General features: G+C 38.6%; 1 protein-coding gene across 12 annotated transcripts in view; it reads right to left on the bottom strand.

Annotated features, from left to right (window-relative positions):
• Positions 1–263: 263 nt before the first annotated feature.
• The window catches only part of msi2b (musashi RNA-binding protein 2b), a 300205-nt gene continuing 272715 nt past the window's right edge, over positions 264–27753 (bottom strand). For 3 of the 12 annotated variants that reach the window (XM_017694952.2, XM_017694957.2, XM_017694959.2), the window contains 3 exons: positions 14531–14710; positions 8543–8697; positions 264–2933 (listed from right to left, as the gene is read on the bottom strand). In XM_017694952.2, coding sequence (XP_017550441.1) covers positions 2889–2933; positions 8543–8697; positions 14531–14710 — 380 coding nt within the window. In that variant the 3' untranslated portion in view covers positions 264–2888. Of the gene's footprint in view, positions 2934–6005; positions 6084–8542; positions 8698–14530; positions 14711–27753 lie in introns of all 12 variants that reach the window. The other 9 variants (XM_017694960.2, XM_017694963.2, XM_017694965.2 and 6 more) reach the window with 5 other exon arrangements.

Below are 27753 nucleotides of genomic sequence, written 5' to 3'. Positions count from 1 at the left end.
CTTAAAAAAGAATGAAAACGGTTTTGCATATTGAGCGTTAGCATTTAAGGTAGTATGGCACACCCCTTTTTAAAACATTCAAGGGTGGGGATCCAATTAATGCCTGGTTTACAATTCTGTCTCACCAATTTTCTTCTTTTTCTTCTGGATTTCATCATGAGAGCTTTGGTTAGTTGAAACCATGTGAGAGTCAGAAAAAAAAAATAAAAAAAATAAAAGAAAACGTGAAAAAAATAACATGGCAATGAAAACAATGTTCAGCATTATTATTTTTTTTGTTTCTTTCTTTTTTTTTTTTTTTTTAAATGATTATCAAGAGAAAGTTCTATCCTTACTGGTCCTAAATCTGCTACTAACTACTGCTCTACCTTAACGTTGAGTACATAACATCTACGCCTACTCACTAAGAGAGTGTGAGACAGAGATATAGAGAAAGAGCAAAAAGACGAAAAGGAGGGCAAAACGGGAAGGGGACGGGAGAAGGGTGAAGAGGGTCAACAGAGAAATGTATAGACCACTACACTGGCATCAAAGACAGCACTCTTTTACAAGGTTATTTCTTTTTTTTTCCTCGTTTTTACACACTACTGAAGTACAATGATCAACATAAAGATTATTGTATGATGTGACAGGGAATGGAGAGAGAATCAAATGATAAATACAGTACATAGTAACCGTAATATTGTCATTATATTTAGCATAATCATTCACATCCACAAAAATATCAATAAAAATCCCCCACTTATATTCAAACCGCGCTGGGGTTTAGTGTTTTTTTTTTTCATTTTTTCATCTTTTGAAACAGTTTTTGTTTGCAGAAAGCTGTCTTTGCCTTTGTTTCTTATTACTTCAAGTCTCCGCATCTAAAAAAAAGGTTCAGCATTTCTGTATCACCTGTTGGTTCAGTAAAATGATGAAAAGAGAGGAAAAAAAACAAACAAAACTAAATACATTTGCAGCAAGGATGAACAGCATATATCAGTCAGTTCTTAAATATCACTCTTATTTCACTGAGCATCTCCTCAAATCCAGTCTCCACATGTACATTATGTGTGTGTGTAGCAGCTACTAATTCAGTTTCAGTGTTTGAACTGAGGATTTGAACTACTGCTACCAATAAACTGTACGGTTGGCAGGTCATATCCGTAAAAACAATAACAATTTAAAAAACAAAACATCCCAGGAACAAAGAAAGATTATTGAAAAGCGCAGTCTTTCACTCAGCGCAAGCGAGAAGACTGAGAACCATGAGCAGGGAAACACGTCTCCGCAATCCTTCATATGACCCATGCTAGAGAACATCTTTTTAACATGTGCAAATAAGAAATGATAAAATTCTTTCTCACAGTGCAATGATTTACTTTCATTTCAAGACAATCTCTCTCTTATTTTAGTCTGTCGCAGGGTAAAATAAATTATGTCCTCTAAAATACATCCCACAGGACTGAGGTAATGGTACAAAACAGTTATCTTCCTAATTGATCAAGAGAAGTCAGAAACAACTTCAAAAATCTTGAAATATTGCCTTTTTTTGTTTCCCAAATCAGGTGTTCTACGATTTATCATGACTGGAGACTCTACGGGAAAATTAAACAAGAAACAGGCGAAAAGGAAAATAAAATAGTACCTATTACAAAATCTCCCTACATCTAAATTGTAAGTCTGGTACTTAAAAATTATGAAACATAAACGTGTGCTTTGGATTTCAGTTAAATTTCTTTTTTTTTTTTAACGTAGGTTTCTGTATACTGTAAAGTACTTTCTCTTTGAAAGCTGTGCACATCTTCATCTCGCTATCTAAGTCAATATGCTGGTATGCCACCTGCACAGTATTTACAGAGCAAGCTAACAGTGTTTGATTGGGGTTCTGTCCGCAGTGGGGTAAATCACGGCTTTTCTTGTGCTACAAATGGATTTCGGTTACCGCATTGAGCCTGAAAGACTTTTTGCATTTTAACGCATGTCAGTTTTGCGCACAGTACACCCTCTAGAACACCAGCACAAAAATATGGTTCCCTCTCTATGATGGTTCGATGCAGTGACCGGAGTAGTATTTACAGTTATATAACGCTTTTTTTTTCTTTTTAAATCTCATTTCACAAAGTATTATTAAAAGGAAATGTATTTTTCTCTTTTTTTCATTATCAACAAAAAAGAAAACATTTATAAAAAAGGACTGTGAAAATATTGTAGTCCTCTTATTGCCCAAAATAGGTAATCATGATTAACAAGACATCACACACAAAAAAGGAATAACAGAGCTACTAAGATTTGTTATGACACTCTCTTGTTGCTCTTTTAAAAGTTGAAAAAACATCACCTTGTGAAGCAAAAGGGTCTCGGTTGTCTTGTGTGAACAGAAATCTGAAGATGTGATGGTTGTGTAGCAATGTCAAGAGTGATAGACAACTATAGCAATGCTATTACACAAAGAAAAAACCAGAAAATGTACATTATACATTGTTCTCTTCAGCAGAGAACGCACATGAACAATGAAAAAGAAAAATCATTCAAAACCAGAATCAGCCCCAAAGGCTGGTTAGGAGACTCTGTGATAAAAGATGTCAAAAAACAAACAAACAAACAACAACAGAAACAACAACAAAAAACCCCAACCTCAATGTTGGGGGGAGGGGAGGGGCGCTTGATAAAGGGAGAAAAAAAACAAACCCAACATCAGCATCCTACTTCAAGTTATGGGGAAACAGTAGGATAAAAAGAATCAGAAAGCCAGGTTTTCATTATAGTACAGCAGATTTTTTTTTTCTTTTTCAGAGATGATTCTGACATTTCTTTTGTTCTTCAAATGGTGCTATCTCAGCTGTTCTTCCACTCTTCCTCTCTGCAGTGCTTGAAGTTATATGGCCATTACCTGTACACAGAACCAATTAGAAACTCCGGCCTGCCTTCCCCGGACCTCCTGATAAACTCTGCTGGAGCAAACAGAAGATCCACAAAGCTCATAAACAGCATTATAGGGAAGACATTTCTATGTATTAGATGTGCTGCATCTGAGCCACCATGTGTTTACACAACAACACGTGTATACTGCATTTGTCTATACGTTCAGTCAATGCTGAAGTCTTTTGGATAACCAAAAGGGTTGGATTGGAGACGCATCAAATGCCTTTTAGCTTATTTTAGCTCATAAGCTTTGTCTTTGTTGTTAAAGATAGATTAGATATCCATTGTCTCTTGGGGACACATCTAAGTCATATGCACTGAGATTGTACAATACTGTGGCTGTCATAACAAAACCTCAAATCTCTGATATGGTAACTTTACAGAAGATAAAACATGCTCTTAAATGTTCTTAATTTCATATATTTTTCAAAATGTTTCATAATTCAGTGGTTGAAATGTAAACAGAGCCATTCTGAGCGGTTTGATACCAAAATGGTTCAGTGTAGAGAAACTTACCAACTCAGATTTCTTTATGGTGGTGGTCAGAAGAACCAGGGGGTGCAATGTCTACAGCACAAATGTAGCCATTTTATTTACCATTCAAACTGACCAGTGAACCTGTTTGTCTCTTCTGAGCTTTATATGTAATGCTGATAATAATACTAATAAATCTGAAAAAAAAAAAAGACTTTGCCTGCACAATGCCCTGCATGTACATCTACACTGTATAAGGCCAAAAGCTTATTGTAAAGGTATGTAAAATGATGTCTCATGCATCAGGCAGCACATATAGAATGATTTTGTGTAATAGTTTCTGTGAAGGAGCTTTCAGAGGCATTAAATGCTTTGGATTTTTGGTTCCTATCACCACCACTGAGAATAATCCTGAATTGGTAAGGCCCTCTAGTTCCTCTTCACATCAACCCACTCTGAGTGACTGTTTACATCGCAACCATATAAACATGCAGAAACAAAAAACATAGTGGACATTAAAGACTCATGATAAAACATTCACACAACATAAAGAGCAGCTGGCACTGTCAAAAGCTACCAAAATAAACAAAAAACAGGTCTTGATATGACAGAGACATTATGTTAATATGAATAGGAGGAAGTTTTTTTTCCTAAAACTAACCTTTGAATCTAAAAAATTCATGTCACAGCAGTACTGTACGCTAGCAGTCAGGTACATAACAAGAACACATACAAGAAACAAACCGTGGTTAGCACTTTCATTCTGGGATCTTAATAAAGAACATATCTAACGGAGAGGCTCGGATGCAGAACACATGGCACATGTTCTCACACACACACACACACACACACACACACACATTAGTATTTACAGCATGCAGAAACAAAACTCATTTGATGGCCATCCACCCCAACACACAACTGGCTTACTAAAACTGTTCAACTTTGCTTTCTCTGGGAACACAGCATTACTTTGGGTGTTTAATTAAATCATTAAATAGGCTAATCCATTTGCTAACACATCTGTAAGGTACATTTAGTCAGTCTGAATATTTATTGACTTTTTTTTTTTTTAATTGGTAAGATATTCAAGATAAATCCTACCATGCAAGGGCCATGTATGGACTAATATGAACATCATATTCTACCTTGAACATTAGTTCAAGCTGCAAGGTAAATAAACAACAACAAAGTAAATAAACTGTCAGCCTAAAAACATAAAGAAAACATTCATGTAAGACAAAAAGATTGAGATTATCTGTTGCAATTTAAAGAGCCCACATCAAAGAAAAACTAATTTTCTTTGCTTTTCTGAAATAAAAGAGCTTCATGCAGTATATAGTTCAATTTACTCTGTAGTCCATACAGTCCACATATGGAAACTAAACTCCAAAAACAGCCCATCTTAAATTTATTTTGTTTGTAATGTTACAAATATGAACGCATTCAGTCAACAGCAGTTTATTCAGCCTGTTTATGTTATAATAAGTGTTTTTTTTTCTTCTAGATATAAGAAGTGTTTTGGCCTGGACAGCTTTTTGAAAGAGGCGTGATATAGCCAATCAGAATGGAGTTCATTTACATATCAGTCTTCGAGGTACAGTAACAAAACAACTGGTTTAATTCTAAGGGAATACAGAGAGATTTGACAATGGTCATGTAAAAATAAATTGCTGTTTTTTGTCCATAAAACCACACAAATGTCATAAGTGGTCTGCGAAAATGTAAGTGGACCAGGAAAAATGTAGAATATGGGCCCTTCAGGAAAGCCTGCATTGTTAAGAGGAGAAGAGAGGAGGCTTCCGACAGTGATCTAAAATTGTTCATCTGGTTGAACCACGCAAGCACAAAGACAGACAGACACATTTACATGCACAGACATACACTATTGATTAACCTTAAGGGAAAAAAAGCTCAATGCACCCAAATGAATTGCCAGTAATTGGCTTTACAAGAACAGTTCAATGTGGAAAACTTGGCGTTCAGTGCAGAAAAACAGATACATTTCAGCAGATCTACAACTTCCCTTTAAATGAGAGTCATGCTCTGATTTCAAGGGGCCAGCGTCTGCAGGTGCACACTGATCAAAGGCCTAACACCTGCGCACATTAGCACGGCACAGAGCCTCAGATCAAATCCACACACTTTGCTAAGTACCAGACTACAAAGTGGGTGAACAGAGCTTGGGTTGTCTAATGTAACATTAGCTGTAAAAAGAAAGCAACATCACAGTTTGAGCAGACCAACTCACAGACGTCATGCATGCTAGGCACAGACAAGCAAGGGATAAAGGACAAAAAGCTTTGTGGAAAAAAAAGATATATATATATATTTATTTGTGTTTGGTTAAAACAGAAAACACTAATGCGGAAAGCTTTTAAAGGGTCTCAAGGCGTTTTCCAGTTGCTACTACTTTCACTTTTTGGAATTGAAATTCAAGCCCACAGAACCATGTAAAAGCTTCCTGCCACATTCAGGACAAGACAGACTTTTATCTAACACATCTCAGAGAAAAAGAAAGTAGGAGGAAAGGAGGGGCAAGCAGAAAGTAGGAAGAGGCTACAATGGAATAATAAACTGATAACGAAGGAATCTATCACAGTTTATAAATGGTTCAAAATATCTACCTCGAATGAGATGGCAACCAAGCACCTGTTAGGTTTTCAATGGTATCCATTTGTAAAAGCTGTCGCAATCAAAGGACCCTAAAAGGGTACAGTTAGTAATGGTGTCAGTATGCAGTCCAGGTAAAAAGGCTCATTAAGCTATCACTGGTCAGTAGCTAAAGTTCAATCACTGTATTGCCAGCATGAATCAACAGAGGTTTGGTTATTCAATTCTTTAGGCCAATTCAAAGCAATATCTGGCCGCATCACATCCAATTTGGATTTACAATGTCATTTAACATATAGCTTATAATCTAATAAGAATTTACATTTGTTTTTTACATTCATGCCAACATGAGCAACATTAATGACATCATCAGGAAGTCCACTTCATGCATACAATTCTGAAGCAATCACAGCAAGAGAGAAAATGTTTCCTCAAAAGCAAAGACATGTCTATGTCAAACTGTGAACTTTTCAAGGTGTATGACAAGGTTCTATTAGAGGAAGAGCTACTTGGAACATTTAAGAGGACTGTTTGAGAGACTGTAAGGACAGCACAGTCCGTAGAGAGCACAAGAAATCTGCGCAGTGGAACATTTTCACTAGTAGTGCTGTCAATCATGGGTAAAATTCATGAAAGTTTGGGGCCAGGCTATATCCGACTTTATTTAGGTTAAAAACTCCATCTGAAAGTCAAGCACAAGGTGACATTGTTATTCTGAACATTCAGTCTGTGGCTAAATGAATGGCCTTGTCTATTTTTCAAACTGTACTTAAGGGAAAAGAAAGCATAAAGGAATTCTCGCTTGGTTTTCCTCACAAATGAGAGATTCATTGCACACGCATAGCTGGGTGAATCAGAGGTGTGTGTATGTGTGCACACAAACCACAACAAGTGGTGTCCTCGCACACAAAAGGCCTTGTTCATTTTCCCGGCAGACCTTGATGTTCGCCGCTGGACCGCAGCTGAAAAAACTGCCCGAGCTACTAATACTCCAGGCAGCCTGTGATTCAGCCCCGTGTCCCTCATGAAGCCCCTCTGTGGGCTAGCCTCTATTCCCTCAGCTGTCCAAAGCCTCCATCACTCCACTCCACCAAAGGTTAAAAACAAAAGGATGGAGCGAGTAATGAATGTCTATGGCTTCAAAGGGCAAGACAACATATTCTTATGACAGGCTTCTTCACAAGGGCTTATTATTGCCTTATTGATTTACATATGCACTTTGTGTGGGGGACCTTTCAAAGGTTGCCTTTCGGTATGCCCACTGCCTGCCTCAGTGGGAGAAGAAAAGCGTGCCTTTGTGCGTGAGAAACAAAATGGCAAGTTTGAAAATGAGAGAAGAACTAATTGTGAGATTTCTGTCCTCCTGGCTGGCACACGAACAAAGACACGCTGACACGTCATACTGCCGATGACAGGCGGGTACAAAGTTCACAGTTTGTTGTAGTGAAGCTGACAGAGAGAGCTGTGGGATGGAGGGAGAGAGAAATGTTGGCAATGCAATAACCACGCTGCGAAAGCTTCAGAGCCAGAGCACCTGCTTGGCACTAATGAGAGCATGATTCCACATTTCGGAGGCAAACTTCAGACAAAAGGCATTTTCTTGCAGGACAGTTTACAATAATTAGCATCAGTAAAACATCCCCATCTTTCACCCCCTTTGACTGGGCGCATTGTACCAAAGTATGCACTAGAGAATTTTTCAAATATTCAACTCAGGCTTCTTTTAAGGATGACAAATCACAGAAATTCCTTTAGTTCTAGGTATGACTCATTTGCAAGTCAAATTATTTGGATCATTTTTATAATTTTAAAGATGAAAATGACCAGCTACAGAATCTTAAATACAGGAATCTCATGTGAAAACACAATGTTCCTCTACAAGCCTTTAGCTAGTAGGGTCTATTTGGCCCAGAAGCCAATGTGTTTTTCACTGTTTCAGAGGGTAAAAACTACAGATATTGCAGGCCTGTGGTTCACAAAAGCAGGTGAAGACTGATGTTTTGAGATGGATGAGAAGTGAACTGCATAAGTGACAGAAAAGAAGAAAACTGACTGCCCACAAGTGCATTAATTCTTAACAACTGCTAAGAATTTTTGCAAATCTCTCATCCCCAATGAGAAACTGTAGCGCACAACTAATTTTTTTGTCAAAACCTGAAATTATTCAAGTTCAAATGCTACAGTCTTTATTTGGAGTTGTATTGACTTGTCAAGTCAATTGTACTGAGCCACACTGTTATTAGAGCTAATAGGCAGGCTGGAAATCACAACATCATAACATGCTAAGATAAACTTAATTACAAAAAAATGATCTACTCTAACAGTATAACCTTTCCCATACAAAACGGAATTCATTTGAAATTAATAATGCACCCAAATGAAGATACTGTGACAAAACATTATCTGCTATAGCTTCTCATTATGTTGAATGAGGATTTTTGTTTAGTGTCAGTGTCTCGCAAAGCTTGTCCAACCTTGCAACAGTTGCAAAAAATAAAATGCATTGTGGGCAGCATATGGATAGGTGCTAGGGGTTTGGGTGAATACTTACGGCGATACTGTGACCAAAACCGGAACCGGGCTGGGGGCTAGCAGCGCTTATGTAATTACCCACGCCGGAGTCCTGGCTGGTGGGTCCGTAGAGGTCAGCCACAGGGCCGGGGCTGCTGGCTCCAGGGAAGGCTCCAGGCCGAGGAGGGTTGGTGCCTGAGAAGAAGTGGAGAAGCGCGCGCCAACATTGGGGTGAGCAGTGAGACTAGTCAGGAACAGTGGGTGTGTAATAAAGCTGCAAAAAAGCTGAGATTAAGCCTCACATGCAAAGATTTCCACAGACAGAACACCCAAAGCACTATCAACCAACAGTGCTACACAGAGGTAATGAAAGTCAGACACTGAAGACAAGGGGCAGGTGTATATGATCTATGCAGAAGACACAAATTCACTTATCTAGTTAAAAAATGTTTTATAAACAAGCTCCTAGCAGTTATAAATCATCTGCATAGATAGATATATACACGTTAACCAACTGGCACCGTTTACAACCTACAGTGACTACAGTAGGCTAGTGACACAAACCTCTATTTTTGTGATACAGTTTCTGTCACTCATGCAGATGATAATGCTTGCTCATGTTGGACACATCTACTCAGCATTCACATGGCATGCACGCTACAAAAGAGGAGCTGGGGTAGGTGTTAAGTATGCAGAAGGAGGTGTTTGGTGGCGAATGGAGGTGCTTTTAGAGAAGGCTGAGGACTTCCCTCCAGGGGCTTCTGTGATGTTAAAAAGTACCAGTGAGAGTGAGTTGCTGCCTTGTAGGTCTCTTTCATTATCATAACCTCTCTCTCACTTTCTTCCCCTCTCTCACACATGCACACCCACTCTGCTCTCCGATCTCCCTCAATCTTGTAGCAAGGGCTCTCTCTCTGTGCTCGCAGTCGTCAAATTTGACTGCCAGTTCTTGAGTCCTTCTCTGAAATTGCACGGGGGATTGTGCCACAACACTCCCTATCTAATCAACACCTGTCACTGCCAGAGTGCTCTCCTTCTCCCTCTCCTCCTTCTTTAAATATATGATGGTGATTATCTGGCTGTTAGCGTCGGGGGGCTATTGGGCCTAGCAGCCGCTATGGCAGCCAGGAAATTGCAGAGGGTGTCTTGAGTAAAGCGTGTTAAAGACTGAATCATTCAGTTTCATTTCCACTGAGAGGGTACAGTTCATCTCTTACCAAAGCATATATTCCACATATAGCAACTGCTGAGACTGGAACGCAGTGGGGCAAGAGTTTGCTAGCAAAAAGACATGGAAGTGCAAGTTAGCTGGAAAACCAAAGCTGAGGTTTTCTAAATTGATCTTAAATGGGAATTCCACTGATTTTGCACTATTTTTGTTGCTTTCATTCACTGTGATATTAATTAAGTCATTTAGAGTGGTCTGAGGGAAAATTGTAGAGAAATTAAATGCCTCAGTTTTCATTACAATGGTTGCAATAGGAACAAATACAAACAGTTTGATTTACAACTCAAATGACTAGCGAACCTATACGCTCATAATGGAAAAATAGGTGCAAATATGAAAACAGTTTTTCTGTGGGAAGATTTTTGCCTTATAATGCCCTACATGTACCTCATCTCCATAAAATTACATATTAGGCCAAAACATCATCTCAAAACTATCATAAAATAATGTCTTAGACATCTGATGGCATATTCATAACTATTTCATGTAATAACTTTCTGCGCAGTAGCTTTTATATGCATTAAACGCTTCAGATGTCTGGTTCTTATCACCACCACTGTGAACAATTCTGACTCAGTTAATTCCTCCAGTACAGAGCATTTCACATCAAACCACTCACTTGCATTTTAATGGGTCAATTATCCAGAAACAATAAATAAAAAAAAAGAAAATCTGAGGTATCCCTCATTAAGTTCTACATCAGATGTGTTTTAAAGGACTGGTCACTTTGACACTTTAAATAAAATTTGAGTGTTAAGTTACTTTTGGAAGAGGAAACATGAAAAAAACAAAAACAAAACAAAATCTTAAGGGATGTTAGGCAGTCGGCAAAAACAGGGAGAAGACCAGACTCATTACAACAGAGAGATGACCCCTCCACATCACTGCCACCTAAATGACAAACAAAATAAATCTAAACAAAAACACGCACTGAATTAAATAGAGGATCTCAGAAAAACTTTTTGCGGCCCCGTGCTGCGCCATGCTCATTTTTCTCCCTCGCACAGCCCAGATGACACTTCCATTAATAAGCGAATATTAAATCAAGTTCCTCCACAGCCGGAAGCCTTCACTTCACCGCCCATTGAAAGGAGAGTCTATTAATGCGGCAGACTCCAAAACTCATGAGGGTAAAAGATATCTACGAGAATAAAACATTGAAGAAAGGAAAAAAAAAAAAAAAAGGCCTCATGGGCTAATGTGCAAGATCATTTATATCAGATAGGGGGCGTCCTAGCACCAAGGCGCTGAGCCTTCATCTTTTTCTTCCCACATAGACGAGTGCAGGGTAGAGACAGGAAGGTGAGCGCAGAACAGTTTGTCAGTCACAGCTCTCACTTTCCAAATGTCAGCCTCCCAAAACACAGACAGCTACTTCCAGAGAAGAGCACAGGGGAGAGGGGAAGGGAAAGAGAGAGAGGGGAAGGGAGGAGAAGGGGGCACATATTTATTGGTGGATCTGAGCACACCCAATACAAGATGGATATCGCAGACAGGCTGCGCATCAGTAGGTAGTGTGTGGAGAGACGAGAGCTGCTTTTGACACTTCAATGTGACATCTGCTCCACAAAAAAAACAGCTATTGCCAATAAGCAAACAGATTGCACCAGTCTCTTTAAGCACCCGAGCAAATGTCGGAATGTGCCAGCAACGCTGCAAACCAAGGCAGAAAGAGGCAAAGAAATGTCTAGTAGAATGTCAAATAATGTCTTAGTCTAAGCATAAAACTGCTCTACATGCTTAAGTGCTTGGTTTTTGATTACACACGCAAATAGATCTAGTGTTAGGTTAAAGGGCCCAGATCCCACTTATATCATTTGTGTGGTTTTCGCAAAAACTGTCATATTTTATTTTAACACAATTTCCCTCCTTTATCCTTTAGAATTAAACAGGCTTTAAGACTGACATAGATCAATGACACCTGTTCTGATTGGATGAACAGGTGGATGCTGAAATAGGCATTCCTTATAACCTCAGTGTGAGTGGGTGGAGCTAAACTCCTGTGGCCTGAATAGGCGGATATATGTTGATGGGTTAGTGTCACATCATCATAACAATGGCATCTCAACGTGCCATTTGTGGAGCAATTTTTATGGTCACAGTTGTATGCAAAAGTTTGGGGGCCCAAATTACATGTTTTCTAAGCGAAAGTAAATACACATCATCTACAGAGAACACACCTCTGTACATTTTAATACACATTTACTGTTTAGTTGTTGAATTTAGAAAATTGGAAAAACAAATTCAGCAAATAAATAGAAATTGTGCACTAAAATTTGCAGATAAAAAAAATCTATATTTGAGTTTCTGTAGATGATGTGTTAATGAATGTATTTGCACTTAGACAATCAACAAACCATGGAATTTGACCATACAACTGTATATGGCTTGTATGGACTGGTCAGTGAATAGTATATATTTTGAAACTTTAACAATGTTTACATACTACATGAAACTCTTATTCAAGGAAAAGTTTGGGTTTCTGTGATAAGGGCCCTTTAAGATGAGAACTTAGACTGAGTTTTAGTATAAGTGTCAGCAGATCCTCTGTAAAACCCTCGCACTTGAGGTGTACAGTGCCTCTGCCATCTTGACGAAATTGAAATGCTTTCCTAAATGAAGGTAAACCACTAGATTATTTCCCGTAATCCCATGTAAGTGACAGTGCTGTTTAACATCAACTCCTTTTCCTATGACTGCTCTCACTGCTCCCATTGGGCCAGTGCTAATAAGGCTGCTGGAGGCAATAACTGACTCACTGTATAAACAGTAAACCACATGGCCTGTAATCGGGCCCATTCTGCTGAGCAGAGCGATTTGAACACCATTTCCATGTCAAGAGGATTTAGAGCTACATTTGTGTCAACAGCTCCTCTGCACAACCTTTAATCTAAGGTAGATTAAGACCTTGAAATGACAGCAGTTTGCAGTGTTATGACCCAACGCTCTCTGCTTGGCTTCAAACATAACTCTTTTTCTTTCACTTCGAGATGAACCAGTAACTCATGCCATAATCTACAAAATATCAGACGTGTTTCTCATTACATGTATATCTATATATATATATATATATATATATGCAGTTATTGTACATGCTATCAGGGTCATTTTAACATCAATTCCAAGCGCCTAATTTGGAGCAACATATATAGTGTGAAACAATCAATTGACATTTTGTCCCTTTATCTTTATAAGCTCTTTACTAATACACATGAAGCGGAACCTACAAGGTAGATAATGACACTTTGGTTTGTAGATTTGACTGTACATTCTAACAGCTTATCATGAACGCCATAATTTATACAACATGACACACAATATACTCAGTTTCCATCACAGAAACACAAACATTTTAGTGTAAAGTATCTTGCTGTATACTAACACTCAGTGCCTACAGCCATTTACAGTACTGTTAAAAAGTCCACACTTTTATTTATTTCATTTCCGGTCAAAATGGACATTAAGTACAAGAAGTGTACTAAACAGACATCTAACAGAAAATGACAGAGGCCTCAACAACTAAATATAATAAAATTTTTTTGCATTTAGTGTGTCCACCCTTTGCCTTTTTTACAGCTTCTGCTCTTTTCAGGAGACTTGCTTTCAGTCCTTTTTCAAAGAAAAAAGTTCAGTATTAGAAAATGTTCTGCTTTTCACAATCCAAGTTTACAATGACAAATGTAGACTCATTAGTCCACTTTGTTACACAGATCAATTTCCAGTTTTGTTGTTTTAGAGCAAATGGTTTTGTTTGGTCTGTTTCTTAGCTTAACCTTTTGACAGCTACACATCCTTTCAGATCCATAGCATTAAGTTGTCTTTTTCAGATTTGAAGCAACAGTGTAGATTTTCTCTGCTCTCTCAAAGACAGAAGCTTTAAGTACCATTCAAGTGGCAGTGGGTGCACAAAATTAAAGAGTGGATAAGTTAAATGTTTTATACTAATAATAATATTATAATTATAATAATATTATACTTGGTGTTGGAGGCTTTTGTCTAATTTTCTGTTTTTTTTTACTGTATAAAGTGAAGTATATTTGTACTTTGGCCCTTTAATTTTATATGCTCACTCATAAGCTGAAGAGTACCTGAAGAGGAAAAGGGCTAGAGACTGGCACATTTGACTGTAAATTCAAGCAGCTTATCATAAACCATGCCAAAATGAAACAGGTGTTTATAGGACAGAATGATAAGGTGCCCCCTTGTCCATAACAATAAACTTGCGCTACTTTGTAATAAAACATTGGATGCAATAACAGTGAAATAAAAGACAAGAAAAGCAGGCATTCAGCTGTTAATAACATGGTCACTAGGAAATATTGTCCAGACTGAATAAAAACGGACAATCAATGACTTTGATATCCGTGTCTATAAATGATGAGGTCCAAATTAACATCAGCACCCTGCAGCTGGGCATGTAATACACACGTGCATGCCTAAATATGACTGTAATAGGTTTGTGCACTCAATTTGGCTCTCATGTGCGGTGCTGAATCGCAAACCACCATTGCTCCACTTGCCCACACTTCAATACGCTACCTGGATTTGAATTGCTATGTACACACAGTAGAAAATGCATTGCCAAAGGACAGAATAGAAAGAATAAAAAAATAAATGTGCAAAAGAGCTCAAATCAGCATGCAGTTCATGTCAGGCAAACCAGCGGGCTGCTCTGATCTCCCGTGCTCTCCAGCATATATTTTTTCTTCTTTTTTGCCTTCAGTTTGAATGAATGGCTAGATGATGAATCAACTCGCATGAATCAAATCAATCACTGAATGAAGGAGAGGCGGTACACACCTGGGCTCTTATACTGATCCGGGCTGGGCAGGTGCTGCAGGGGGGAGTTGCAGGCGGAGGTGGCATGCTCGCTTTGCAGCAGCTGAGCCGCCTGCGGGCCCAGGGAGCCATAGTCCGCAAAGGAGAAGGGGGGCCCCCGTTGGTCACTTGGCGAGGAATAGAAACCATAATCGGGGAAGCCTGGGAGATACAGGAGTAATAGGGGAGGGAGGGGGTGTGACTCCATCATTGGGAAACACCACGTTGCATTGTTAATGTCATTGAGTTAATGCTTCATTGTCTTGTCTTGTTGCATGGCATAAAAAGGTGGAGTTGATGCAAGATAAATAACATTGTCAGTTCAAATAGATGCTTCCTGCTGTTTTCCCAACAGTCCTTGTAGGGGTGTGCATGTGGTGCATATGTATGGGTGCTGCTGGCCAGCCAGAGGGAGAGAGAACTCCCACCCACCCCCCTCCCTCCACCAAACCCACCCCTAAAAAAAACAGAAAAAACTAAAGAAAAACAAACCAAAAAAAAAAAAAACCCTGAACTGAGCTTTCTCCTTCCTACACTGATTTTCCTGGGTGTTATTTTTCTGAGCTTTCTGCTGGGCCTTAAAAGCACTGAACTCATTCCAACTCTAGTGACTAACTGCAGTAAGTTACATTAGATGAAGCGCAGCAATAAATGCACTTTTCTCAAGGAACACCTCAAGAAGACAAAAAGAACGCTGCTGCCCAAACCTTTCAGGGACAAATCACTTCACCATTAACGTCTGCACCTACTAACACATAAATAATGTCCTGAAAAAAGCAAACATGGCCACTGTGTGGGTAAGAAGACCCACTCTACCGCTTCACCACTTAACATATCCTGCTTGAATATGCTCCAGAGGGATCTTTTTTACAATATCACAACATTATGGTTTAGGGGTGTTTTCTTTTTCAACTAACTCTAGAGTGAAAAAAACACCTTGCATTTTCTCTTGAACTCAGCAGAGTGACAACATGTTCCTGAGTTTGGGAATCAGTTAGAAACATTTATGGCACTGATATTAGCCGTCCCACACTCCACTGTTTAAAAGTGCTTCCTCTTCAGATGCATAATCATTAAAAACATCTACACAAAATAAAACAAACCTCCCTAATTTAGAGATCAAATCTCCCACTACGTGTCCTCAATCAAAATATATAGAAAATGATAATAGACTACCAGCTTTAATGCTAAGAAACAACAAATATATGACGAGCCGAAGCAATACAACAAAAATAAAATGTCAAGATACTTAATACCTGAAACGTTAGTTGGGATACATCATGACAGTCATGTGTGTGAACGAAAAAAAAAAATACAACAGCAAAACGGTAGTGCCACATTTTAAATGTTATTTTTAACTATTTAAGAAGGGACAAGAGAAAAGATTAAACAACTGTTAAATATAAAGGCATAATGACCTGACCCCCAGGCTACAAATTATGATTGTACAGCCTCTCAGCTAATCACAAACATCTCTAAGTGCTGCTTCCTCAGCCATGTAAAGGAAAAGCTTTTCAGAAACAGAACAAATCTGCAGTGAGAATGGCAGTGGCAGTAAATTAGCCAGAATTGTCTAACCAAAAATGGTGGTATGGAAATGGTGCTGTTTTTACTTAACTCTTGACAATGAAAAAGTTCAACTCTTAAACTATGCGGAAGACTAAACACACAGCTCAGTGTCAAGGCTATTGACAGACAGACCTGTACTGACTCTAACAGTCATTTAATATGATGATTGTAAAATAAAGAGTTAAGATCATTTAGGTAGTTATAAATATTTCATTTATCTGCTAATAGCTTGATAAATGAGTTGGAATAAACAGGACAGTGCAGCGCACACTTTTGTGAATGTAAGCTCATCTGAATGGGCAGCTTCCATCAATAACTTCATCCTTTTTAGACATGAAAAGCTACCACTATAAGGTTGAGCGACTAAACAATTACTGTGGCTTCCAAAATCCTTTTTTCTTAACTTTCAATTTTGTCAGTTCTTAAACATGTATACCTTTACTGAATTTTCTTTTATGCCACTGGACTCCTCAGTCTGTTAACACAAGTGTTATGGATGCTATCAAGCAGCCTGAGCTAGAAGTTTAACAGACATAACAATAATTAAAGGAGGTGGAACTTTCTAATAATTTAACAAATGACCAGGTGTCCTAAACTTGTTTTTTAGGCTACATCCTGTTGTTCAGTGTTCCAGAGGCACTAACAATTTTCATGATAACTTCAGAAAGGCATACTATGACAATATATCACTGTGCTGATAACGTTTAATCATGTTACTCACCCATACGGCATACAATCGACAATCTGAATACTTTCCACCATCCCACCTCACCTTTCATAAAAAATGGTGAATGGCTAAGAAAAACATTTACATTGCATCCAATGCAAGTCTCACTTCTCAAAGAAGAGAAACTCTGGCAACAACTCTGCGCCTCACTGTAGTGGCCTTGGTAGAGCACTTTCTCCTCCTCTGTTCCACTCCTTAACTCTCTTTCACTGCTAATTAGCTTAAAGGGACCGATATGCAAACAGAAGAATAAACAAGGTCTATAACAGACCAATATTTAAGGATAGAAGGTTGGGGGGGGCACGTGTGAAAGAGGAGTGATCCATCGACTTTACTCAGACTGTAGCTGTGAGGACGTCGCTTTCTGCTCAAACTTTCCCACGCTACTCATTAATTAGCAGCTCTGTTCCACACTCTGCTGTCTGCCAACACTTACACTAAGCGTTTTTTGCTGGTCCACCATGATCTCATCACATCTCTCTCACTTAACAATGCAGATGTCAGCAGTGTGACCTGCAGAGAGAATCGCAATCAAGCAAGAAGTTCACTTTGACTCAGTATGCTAATGCAAACTCCTACCAAGGTTCTCACAGGACTTATTATTATTATTATTATTATTATTGTTATTATTTACTTTTGTTGAAAGAGATTTACTGTTTCTCACGTGCTGTTGAACTCAAGAGTAAATTACCATGTCCTTAAAATGAAAATGGAAGACATTGCCTACAGATGGAAGACACTGCGTACAACTCAAGCAGGGTAATTATGAACCCAAACTGTCAGAGTTATATAAGTGACCATCACCTGACCAGCTTGGCTCATAACCAGAATTTACCAGTTTTTTAGGTATATTTATTAGCCATTTTACCAGAAATTCATACCATATGAGTGCACCTTGTTTTCAATTAACAAAACAACAATAATAATAATAATAATAATAATAATAATAATAACATCTTTATAGAGCACTTTTCATACAGCTGACAGCTCAAAGTGCTTTACAGACAACTGAGCTTAACAGTAACAGAAGAAACTATTGGTATGAATGTAAAATCATATAAGGCCATGACAAATCAAATCAAAAAGTTAAAAACCAAAGAAGTATTGAATTTCAGTTAAAAGCCAAGTTTAAAAGATATGTTTTCAGATGTTTTTTAACAGTGTGCACTGAGCTTGAGTGTTTAGTAAAAAGATGGAACTGATTTTCATAGTTTAAAAGCATAATAACAGACAAAGAACTCTAGACATATTTCCGTATTTTTGGGGAGGTATTTGCAGAAGACCAGTATGTACAGATCTAAGATTATGTGTTGCAACATAAACAGACAGTACAAACTCCAAACTACTAGGTAATTATTTTGGGTAATATAATGGTAAGTTCCAAGAAAGGCTAAATTACATTGAAAGGCCCAACAGGTTCTATGACAGTATAAAGTGGGATAAACACAGCTCAGAATCTAAGATTATATCCAGGTTTTCTACTTCAGGTTTGGTTTACGAAGGTAAGATTTAGCTGTAGAAATGCTTGTAAGTAGTACATGATTTAAAAAAGGTTGTACACAAATAAATTACAAAGAATCTTACAAGTCTTACATATTTTGTACCTTTATTATGGCAATAAATTATGTCTCACTGTGCTTTTCTGAGCATATTGTGGATATCATCAGTACTTAAAGAATGGCATGTTTGATCATAAAGTCAGCATATTAATCCTGTTTTCTTGGAATTTGTGCAGCACAAAGTGTGAAACACTGAACAAAACAACAAGTTTACAAGTTTGATAATATTTATAAAATATTGCACTTTATCTGTTCAGTCTTAGAATGTTAGAGAAAAAATATTATGACATATAGTTTAAACTTTGTAACATCATTTTATGTCATAACTACCTGATACGTGGAGCTGTTTCTGATGTTAGTTATTTGAGTGTAATACAGACAATCACCCAGTATACACACACACACACACACACTTTATATATGTACATACATACATACATGCACACACACACGTATATCCATATATACACACACACACACACACACACACACACACACACACACACACACATATATATATATATATATATATATATATATATATATATATATATATATATATATATATATATATTGTTTATATGTTATATAAACAATATGTTTATATGTTTTATATGTTTATATGTTTGTCCAAGCCCTTAATCAGCGGTCAGTTTCTGACCACAGGACTACTTTTGGCTACAAATTTTTGGTTTGTGGACTATTCTCAACCCAGCAGTGACACTGAGGTGTTTAAAAACTCCAGCAGTGTAGCTGTACCTGGTACACTTGTACCACACTAACATGCCAATATCATGTTGGTGTCACTGCTGAGCTGAGAATGATCCACCACCCAAATAATATGTGGTTATCAGTGGTCCTATGGTGGTCCATTTTCATTGATGGACAGAGCTGATAAACTGTGTAGCAACAGAAAGGCTGCAGTCAGTAAAGAACACCTGTATGGTGGGTTTCTAATGAAATGGTAAGCGTAGGTACAAGGCAAAAGAACAGTCTGGCTGCTCAGCGTATTCTACTGTGTATCACTTGTATTTATATGGAGATTCTATCAGATCTGCTAATGAGAAGAATTTTTAAGACTTTGCTTACAAGCAGCTGGCTTGGTAAATCTCTACTGAAAACTGAGCTTCCTAGGAATTCATACTGGTGCAATCAATAATCCCAGCATGGCTGTCAATGTAAATATGTTTGTGTATTTCTATGTCCACTTATAAAACTATTTTATTCATTAAGTGCAGCGAGTTACGCAATGAAGGTGAAGGCAGAGCAGTGCCCTGAATCCTGCAGAAGGGGGATTGCCCACTAAAACATCTTTAATCATTTAAGGAAAGCGACCCGAAAAGGCACTTAGGCTGAATTCATTTTTGATGGGCTGCTCTAATAGATGGGCGTCCTTGAGGTTCAAAGGGAGCTCTGGACTCGCCTCTTAATTAGCCAAGCTGCCATCCCATCCTGTTCCCTCTCATCTTCCTAATTAGATCTTTAACAACAAACAAATGAAGACCTTTTACAGGAGCCTACGATGTGGCCTGTTGCGTTCGGCAGACAGAGGAGGGCGGCTGAGGAGGCCTTCTCTTTTGTTTAACGCTCCCCAGTCTGCTATCCACCACAATGCCACACTGCTGTCGCTATTTGCATAAATATTCCGCCTAATTTCGGCATAGCAGGAGGGACAGGACACAAAATACAAAATTAACACACATACAACAAATACACCTGGTTTCTTTGTTTGCATTGACATTGCAAATTAGCCCTGGAAAGCTGTTCATTTTAGTGCTGTGACAGGAAAGGTCTTATCTAATAAAGGCCTGTAGAAATTACTTTTATTATGCAGGTAGATCACTCCTAATGATAGCACTATCTGAAGCAGAAATGTGGAATAAAATGCAGTTAAAAGCACCCATTTACTGACTACAGAGAAAGCCATCTGGCAGAATAGGGTTGCTTGATTACCTTCGCCAGCTAATTCTCTTCTTTCTGAGCGCATGCAAATGATTCACTTTGACCAAGTGGAAGTGGGGAAGCAGCGGGAAAAATGGAGCTGAATTAAACATTGTCGTTTTTAAACATCAAAAGTTGCCACAATAATGGCTCCAGCTCAGATGTTCTGCTGCAGCCTCCTCTGCCAGTCAGTTATAGAATGACACTCTGCATGTTTTATGCTAACATGAATAACACGCGGGCGGAGGGAGGAAGCAAGCGAGTGTGCGTGTGTCTGCTCAACTGCACATTTACATATGAATTACTTCCTAGGAAGTACAATCTCGCGACAAGACAAAGTCCAACATTTTGGAACAAAGCCTTTTATAGTTTTTTTAAACCATACCTACAGAAATCCACCTCTTACCATCAGTTTTTTAGCCAAGCCCTGTCCTTTTGCTCAAAGCCAAATATAATTCATAATGGCATGTTTTGGTAAAGCAATAACTGTACTTTTCTTGAGGAATGGCCTGAGGAACAGACTGAGGAACATCTTGAGATGGCGAAGGGAACACCATGACCAAACACTTAAAGAAGGTCTTGAAGAAAGCAAACAAGGCTGCTGTGTGTGGGTACAGACTCACTCTACAACTTCAGTTTTTAATATAACCTGTTTGAATGTGTCCTAAGAAGAAGATCTTATATAGAATTCTTATATAGAATAGCTATTTGGTGAGTTTTTCTTAGCAGCTTGAGCCTTGTCCTCGCGCCCCAAGCCAAAATCTAATTCACAACGGTAAGGCAACAAATGCACTTTTCCTGAGGAAGAGCCTGAGGAAAATCTTGAGATCACTGCCCACACCTTTTAGGGACAAAACATGTCAAAATGAATGCCTACACCTAATAGCACTTGAAGGTCCTGAAGAAGGCAAGCAAGGCTGCTGCGTTTGGGCAGACTCACGCTGCCACTTCACATTTTAACATACCCTGATCCCTGATTAAATATGCTGTAAGATGGTCTTATCTGGAATAAGACCCCCCCCCCATCTAATTCATAAAGACATTCTTTGGTAAAGCAAAAATACAGTTTCAACGCCAGAAGAACATCTTAAAAAGGCAAAAAGATCACAACTGCCCAAAGCTTTAAGTAAGAAAACATCATCATGAATGGCAGTGCCTACCAATACTTGAAGAAGGTCCTAAAGAACTCATACAAGACTGCTGGCTTTGGTAGTGGACAGTCACTAATGTTTTCAACTTATTCTGTTTTGATATGTCCTATCAATCATATCAATTTGATATGACCTAATGCATAATGGCATGTTTCAGAAAAGCAATAAATGCACTTTTCTTGACTAACCACCTGAGGAACCCAAACCTTTCAGAGACCAAACACATCATCATTAATGTCTGCTCCAACACTTGAAGAAGATTCTGAAAAAGGTAAACACAGCTGCTGTGTGTGGGTAAGGATTCACTCTGAAACTTCTGATGTGCCATCAGAAGACGATGGTATAGAGAATATATTAGATCATCTATTGTTTTGTCACACCTACAGAAACCCACTCTTTGGTGTGTTTTTCTGAGTAACTCAGGCCTTGTCCTCCCACCAAATCTTATTTATGATGGTAAAGCAATAAATGCACTTTTCTTGAGGAACAGCCTGAGGAACATTTTGAGAAGGCAAAATGAGCATCACTGCCCAAACCTTACAGAAATAAAACATCATGAATTCCCGCACATACTAACACTTGAAGAAAGCAAACAAGGCTAGTATGTGTAGGTTGTTGGGCATTTAGTTATCCTCAGAAGATCTAGAAAACATCACAGCATCTTTTGTACCTACACCTACAGAAACCGACTCCTTGCTGCTTTTTCTCAAGTAACTTGGGCCTTGTCTTCTTGTTCAAAGTCATGTCTAATATATAATGGCATGTTCTGGCAAAGCAGTAGATGCAATTTTGTTTAGGAATGGTCTGAAGAATATCTGAAGAAGGCAAAGGGAATACAACTTACTAAATCTATCAGGGACAAAACACACAACTGTGAATGTCCGCACCTACTTACACTTGAAGAAGGTTCTCAAGAAGGCAAACAGGGCTGCTGTGTGTGAGTACAGACTCACGCTGCCACTTCAGTTTTTAATTTATTCAGTTTGAATATGCAATATTTATCTTTTTTTGTCCCCACACTTACCTGAAACCTATTCTTTACTGTGATTTTTCGAGTAACTCAGGCCTTGTCCTCTTGCTCAAAGCCAAATCTAATTACTTCATAATGGCATGTTTTTGGTGAGGGGGGCCGCGTGCATCGTTGACAGGTGATAGATGTGTAAACTCACTCCAGCTGACTTGATGAATAGCGGTGTGGAAGCGTGAGGCGCTCGCGTGTGGTGGGCAGACGACATAGCCCCATCTATTCATCATTCCGCCTCCGACGACCAGGAACACACTCCAGGGTCGTGTCTGAGCAGCTGGGAGTAGGTCATCCAGATGTGCCTTTGGCTAGGCAACATCTGCACGGAGCCTGGACCCCCCCAGCTGGCTTTGAGGGGGGGGTGAGGGGAGGTTGTGATGCCCAGAATGACTGCACTCTGGAAGCTTGTCAACCGCACCATTAGAGACCCCATCTGGGTGCTTCAGAGCAATCGCTGAGATGAAAGCCTTGCTTCCTTTTTCTCCCCACTGCTCTGCGCTATTATACGTAATGCCTGATAAAACAGCATCAAGACAACAGATAGACAAATAGATGCATGCATGAATAAGATGCTCCTTTTATCAGCTCTTATAAAACAGATGCGCAATTTGTTACTACTCAGTGGGTAATGAGAGTTGGTTGGCCCCTTTGCTTTAATGCAAGTTAGTGGTGGTTTCTTTACCATTTATACCCAGCCAGCCGTCTCTGAGATTACCCCAGGGTCCCATCAGGGGCCTCCCAGTCTGTGGGGGCCTTTAATTTCCTCAGCTTAGTACACACCATTCCTCTCCCTCTGGAGTCCTACACTATGGTTACATATCAAACCAGCACACTGCATGGTGCCACGCAGCCCCAGGCTGTTACACTGCCTCTCCTTAACATTAACGTGCACTGCTGTTTGTTATCTCAATCTGCTATCTATAATTCCCTCACAATACATAACCTTCTCATAGATCTATGTGATATGTCCAAAAGTACCCATATACATCTAATTGGTGAATTAAGCTACTTTAAGGTGCACCCATTGCTGACACAGGTATATAATCTATCTTGTATAATCTCCATAAAAAAGCATTACCAATAGAATGGGATATTCTGGAGCAGCCACACACAAACCAAAGGTCACCATGTCCAAAGCCAAGTGCCAGCTAGAGGGCCATAAATCCCCCAGCATTGGGCTGTGGAGAAGAATGTAGATATATCGTGGATATCGTCTGAACTGATGTTACACTGTACTGTAGGCTGATTCTCAGTTTAATCATTCTTGATATACAGCCTGTTATTCCTAAAATAACAGCATTTTATTCATGGTATCCAAAACTTGACAATTAATTACAACGTACACTACCGTTCAACAGTCTACAATCATGGTTTATATTAGTATAAAAACTATTCTATTGCAGGTTCATATAAAATAATTCTATTACAACGCTACAACAACTTCATTTATTTCAACAAATTAGTTAGAAGCTGCATAAAATGACATTTTAGATTCAAAATGAACATCCAGAATGCCTCATATTTGAAAAGTGGTGGACAAATCCTGAGGCAGAAAACATACAAAAGAATTACTGTAAATAGATCATTAAAATATGTTAATTAATTTAATTATTTTAATACGTTTAATATGTTGTACTTTTTATTTCATTGAACAAATATATAAAGCATATTCAAGTACGTTCTGGTGTCTTGATATTTTAATCTATGCAGTTTTAGATATTATGAAACACGTCAGCTAACAACAGTGATCCCAAACTTCTGAAGGACAAAATATACCATTTGCTGGTTGTTTCAAAGCAAATGGTATACTTTTTTAAAAACTATATAAAAACTAAATTAAATAGTAGAAAACCTGACAGAAATCTGTTCTGGGTCAATTAAACTATGTCATGTAAGGTTCTCCTTGGTGTCATTTTAAGAGTATAAAACAGAACAGTCTCATCAGAACAGGCTATTTCAGGTTTGTAAGACATTCTTTTAGCAGAGTATTCACTAAGCACAGATTAATTAATGTCAATAATGCTAACATAAATGTCATAAAATACACTGATACTTTGATGTATTGGAAAATACTGCAATATTGAATTGTATCAGTACTGTCCAGCACTTCATATCATTACAGAATTGCAGCGTTAGTGGAAGAAACGTTGACAGGAGGATTTTTGGTTAATTGAGAACGCTTATGGGCAAAACATATGCAAAGAGGAGATGCTGTGTCTATCAGAAACAAATCAATATTAAAACTGCACCTAAAAATATTTCACCAAAATCCAACCAGAGAGACATGAATCCCTGGTCCCATGACTCTGCACTATGATTTCCTACTTTTGGAGATTTGGACATTCTCAAACGAGTCCAAGTAGGTCATTGACATGTAAATTAGGTTTACAACTACAAAAAAGTTTGAAATTTTGTTTGTCCTACATGTTACAGCCACATGCAGACTGACTTTCTGTGAATCAAGCAGAAAAGTCATAAGAAGCGCGAAATGTGTTTGCATGGCAATTTAATATGATGTGGAGTATGTTAATGAAGGAGCGGGAGGGGAAGCTCCGGTGCTTTCTGCAGCTGGATCAGGCTCAGTGGACTCCGAATGGCTCACACCTGACCCGTCAGCACTATATTACCACAATTAGCCTGCTGATGCTAGCAAAATACTGCCATTTAAAGTACCTTTTCATGAAAGGATGGAGGAAAAAGCTGACATTTTGCACGGTGACTTTCAAACAGTTTTCCGCAAAAGCTCAAGGACCACAGCCAACCTTGGAAATAGCATTCCACACAATCATCTAGTGCAGGCAGAAATGTCAGACACGGTAAATACATTGGAGGGCACTGGAGAGGGAATCCGCTGGCAAGAAGAAAAAAAAAGAGGGAAAAACACAGACTGGCATTCTTTAAAAAGCACTGAAGCAGCAGTTCCCCACACAGACATGGCGCTCTCTCAAAGTGACTGAATCTTTCCCATCTTTCCTCACTTAAATGAAGCCAACTTGACTCATATCTGCTTGAGGGGTGTCCATGAACCTGTCAAACGTGCTAGGAAATTAGCACAGAATTTTCTGAACACATGCAATTAGCTTTTCCATTTCCATTAGTGGCATCGTTACACAATTATTAGCCATCAGCTTCTCCATAGATGAACATGTCCTGTTCTAAGATGACTTTTTTGGAGCAAGTAGGGGAGTAATTATCAATACTAGATCTCCCTCTTAGCCTGGATATCTTATAAATAGTTCATAGACAATGCCTTATACTTTTGCATGGACAGGCCTGTAAAATGGCAGAATTTAAATGGCCCATTTTACGCAAAACTGAATTTTTCTCAATTTTCAGCCTACTCAGCCTACAACAGCTAAAACACTAGTTATAACTCCCAATCTAATTGAAATTATAAGTGTTTCAGCCAAAACTGCTTATTGGATGAGGCAAAATATTTAGAATCAGAATGGAGGTCACTTACATGTATCAGTCTTAAATGCACCATATCAAAAACAACTTGTTTATTTCTAAGGGACAAAGAGAGGTTTGCAAATGGTCATATAAACCAATTTATTTGGTTGACCCAAATTCAAGTATGTCAATACTTGAGTATTAGTTTATGTTGGTATTCATCTCTTTATTTAGTATTTGGAGGCTTTGTCTCCTTTTAATGCTTTACGACCCACCAGAACTCTACATCACACATTACTTTTGCTACGTAAAAAGAAAATCAACTAATTAAATTGAACCTAATTCAGTATTAAGCATTAAAATAACTCACTGAGTCCTCAATCCTAAATGAAATTTATGTTTGCCTACTGAACTCATTTTACTTGTGATAGAATTTGAATTTGTAGTTAGGAATGAAATACAATAGTATCCATTTAATAAACAAGCTAAACTAACTATGAAATCAAATGGATAAACAAAGATTTTAAATGATCTTTAACTTAGTTGTGTATCATCACTTCAATCCAGGTAAGCAAAAATACAGTCAGACACATCTTTCTCCTTAATGTTACAGCACATCTCTCTCTTTGTATCTCTTGGGTACATACATTGTAAAAAGGGGTGTATAAATGTGTAAGACTGCTTGTTATAAATTGAAAACTGCATAATCATAATAACAACAACAACAACAACAACAATAATAATAATAATAAAACGACATAAAAACAACCAATTAACATACTTAAAGTAAGGTGGTATCCAGAACCACAGAATATTCAAAGCCTGTAAAATGCTATAAGGGCCAGCTTTGATGTTTGGTACATAAAGCCATACAAACTCTGCAAGTGGACTTCAGGGAAACAAGAAATACAAGGAAAAACGCAAAACATGGGCCTTTTAAAATGACATCTCTTCACATAAATGTTTCCAGCATTAGCCTCTACTCAGCGATGGATCTCTTTGTCTATCACACACATTCACACCATGCTGCACAAATGGAGGAGGGAAGTGGACAGCTAGCAGGGAGATGGAGAAAACACACATCCGTCTTCATCAGGAAGGGTGACAGACGTGTATGAGGTGTATTTCATATTTGCAGCTCGTGCTGCTTGTGCAGGAGACACAGCATGGCCCGTTGCGCACCTGCGGCTGGCCTGCACAGGACAGAGCGAGCAGGGCACACACAGCTGCGGACCACCGCCTGTCTGTCTGCATACAGCACCTAATGGAGAGTGACACAGGCTCTCCATGCTGCCTCCCTGCCTCACTCACATACTCACTCAGAGCAGCTCAGCCTGACAACACAAGAGGAGTGGAGAAATTAACTACTGTGTATGAGTCAGTGTGTACTTTGTTTTGCTCTTTTATAGGGACCCAGTGTTACCACAAATATGACTTGACAATCCTGACATTCTGTGAGGACACACTGTCTCCCCACACCAGGTCAAATGGATTTATGTAAAATGTTGTTTTTACTTGCAACAGAGTTTCAAGTTTTCCTTTTGGTTAGTGGCATTAAGCTGAGGGAAGGATTGGGAGGAGAGGATACTGTGGAAATTTTGATCTACAGCAATTTATGGGCTACAATAACACTCGACTAGAGTGGTTTTTGGGAGACAGGGGCTCAAAGAACCATTTTTGTAAGAGTGAAGGACCTTTTAAAAGCTTAAAGAACCTCCAAGCAATGCAAAGCTTTTACACTATTTGAGGGTTTTGACAAACCAGGAACCATTTAGGAACCACTATGTCGGCATGTCCAAACTTTTAACTGGTACTGTAATTGTGAGTGTGTGTGTGTGTGT

The sequence above is a fragment of the Pygocentrus nattereri genome, chromosome 17 (assembly GCF_015220715.1).
Source record: "Pygocentrus nattereri isolate fPygNat1 chromosome 17, fPygNat1.pri, whole genome shotgun sequence".
Lineage (NCBI taxonomy): Eukaryota > Metazoa > Chordata > Actinopteri > Characiformes > Serrasalmidae > Pygocentrus > Pygocentrus nattereri.
The sequence above is the reverse complement of the archived record's forward strand: the minus strand, read 5'-3'. Positions and strand labels throughout refer to the sequence as shown.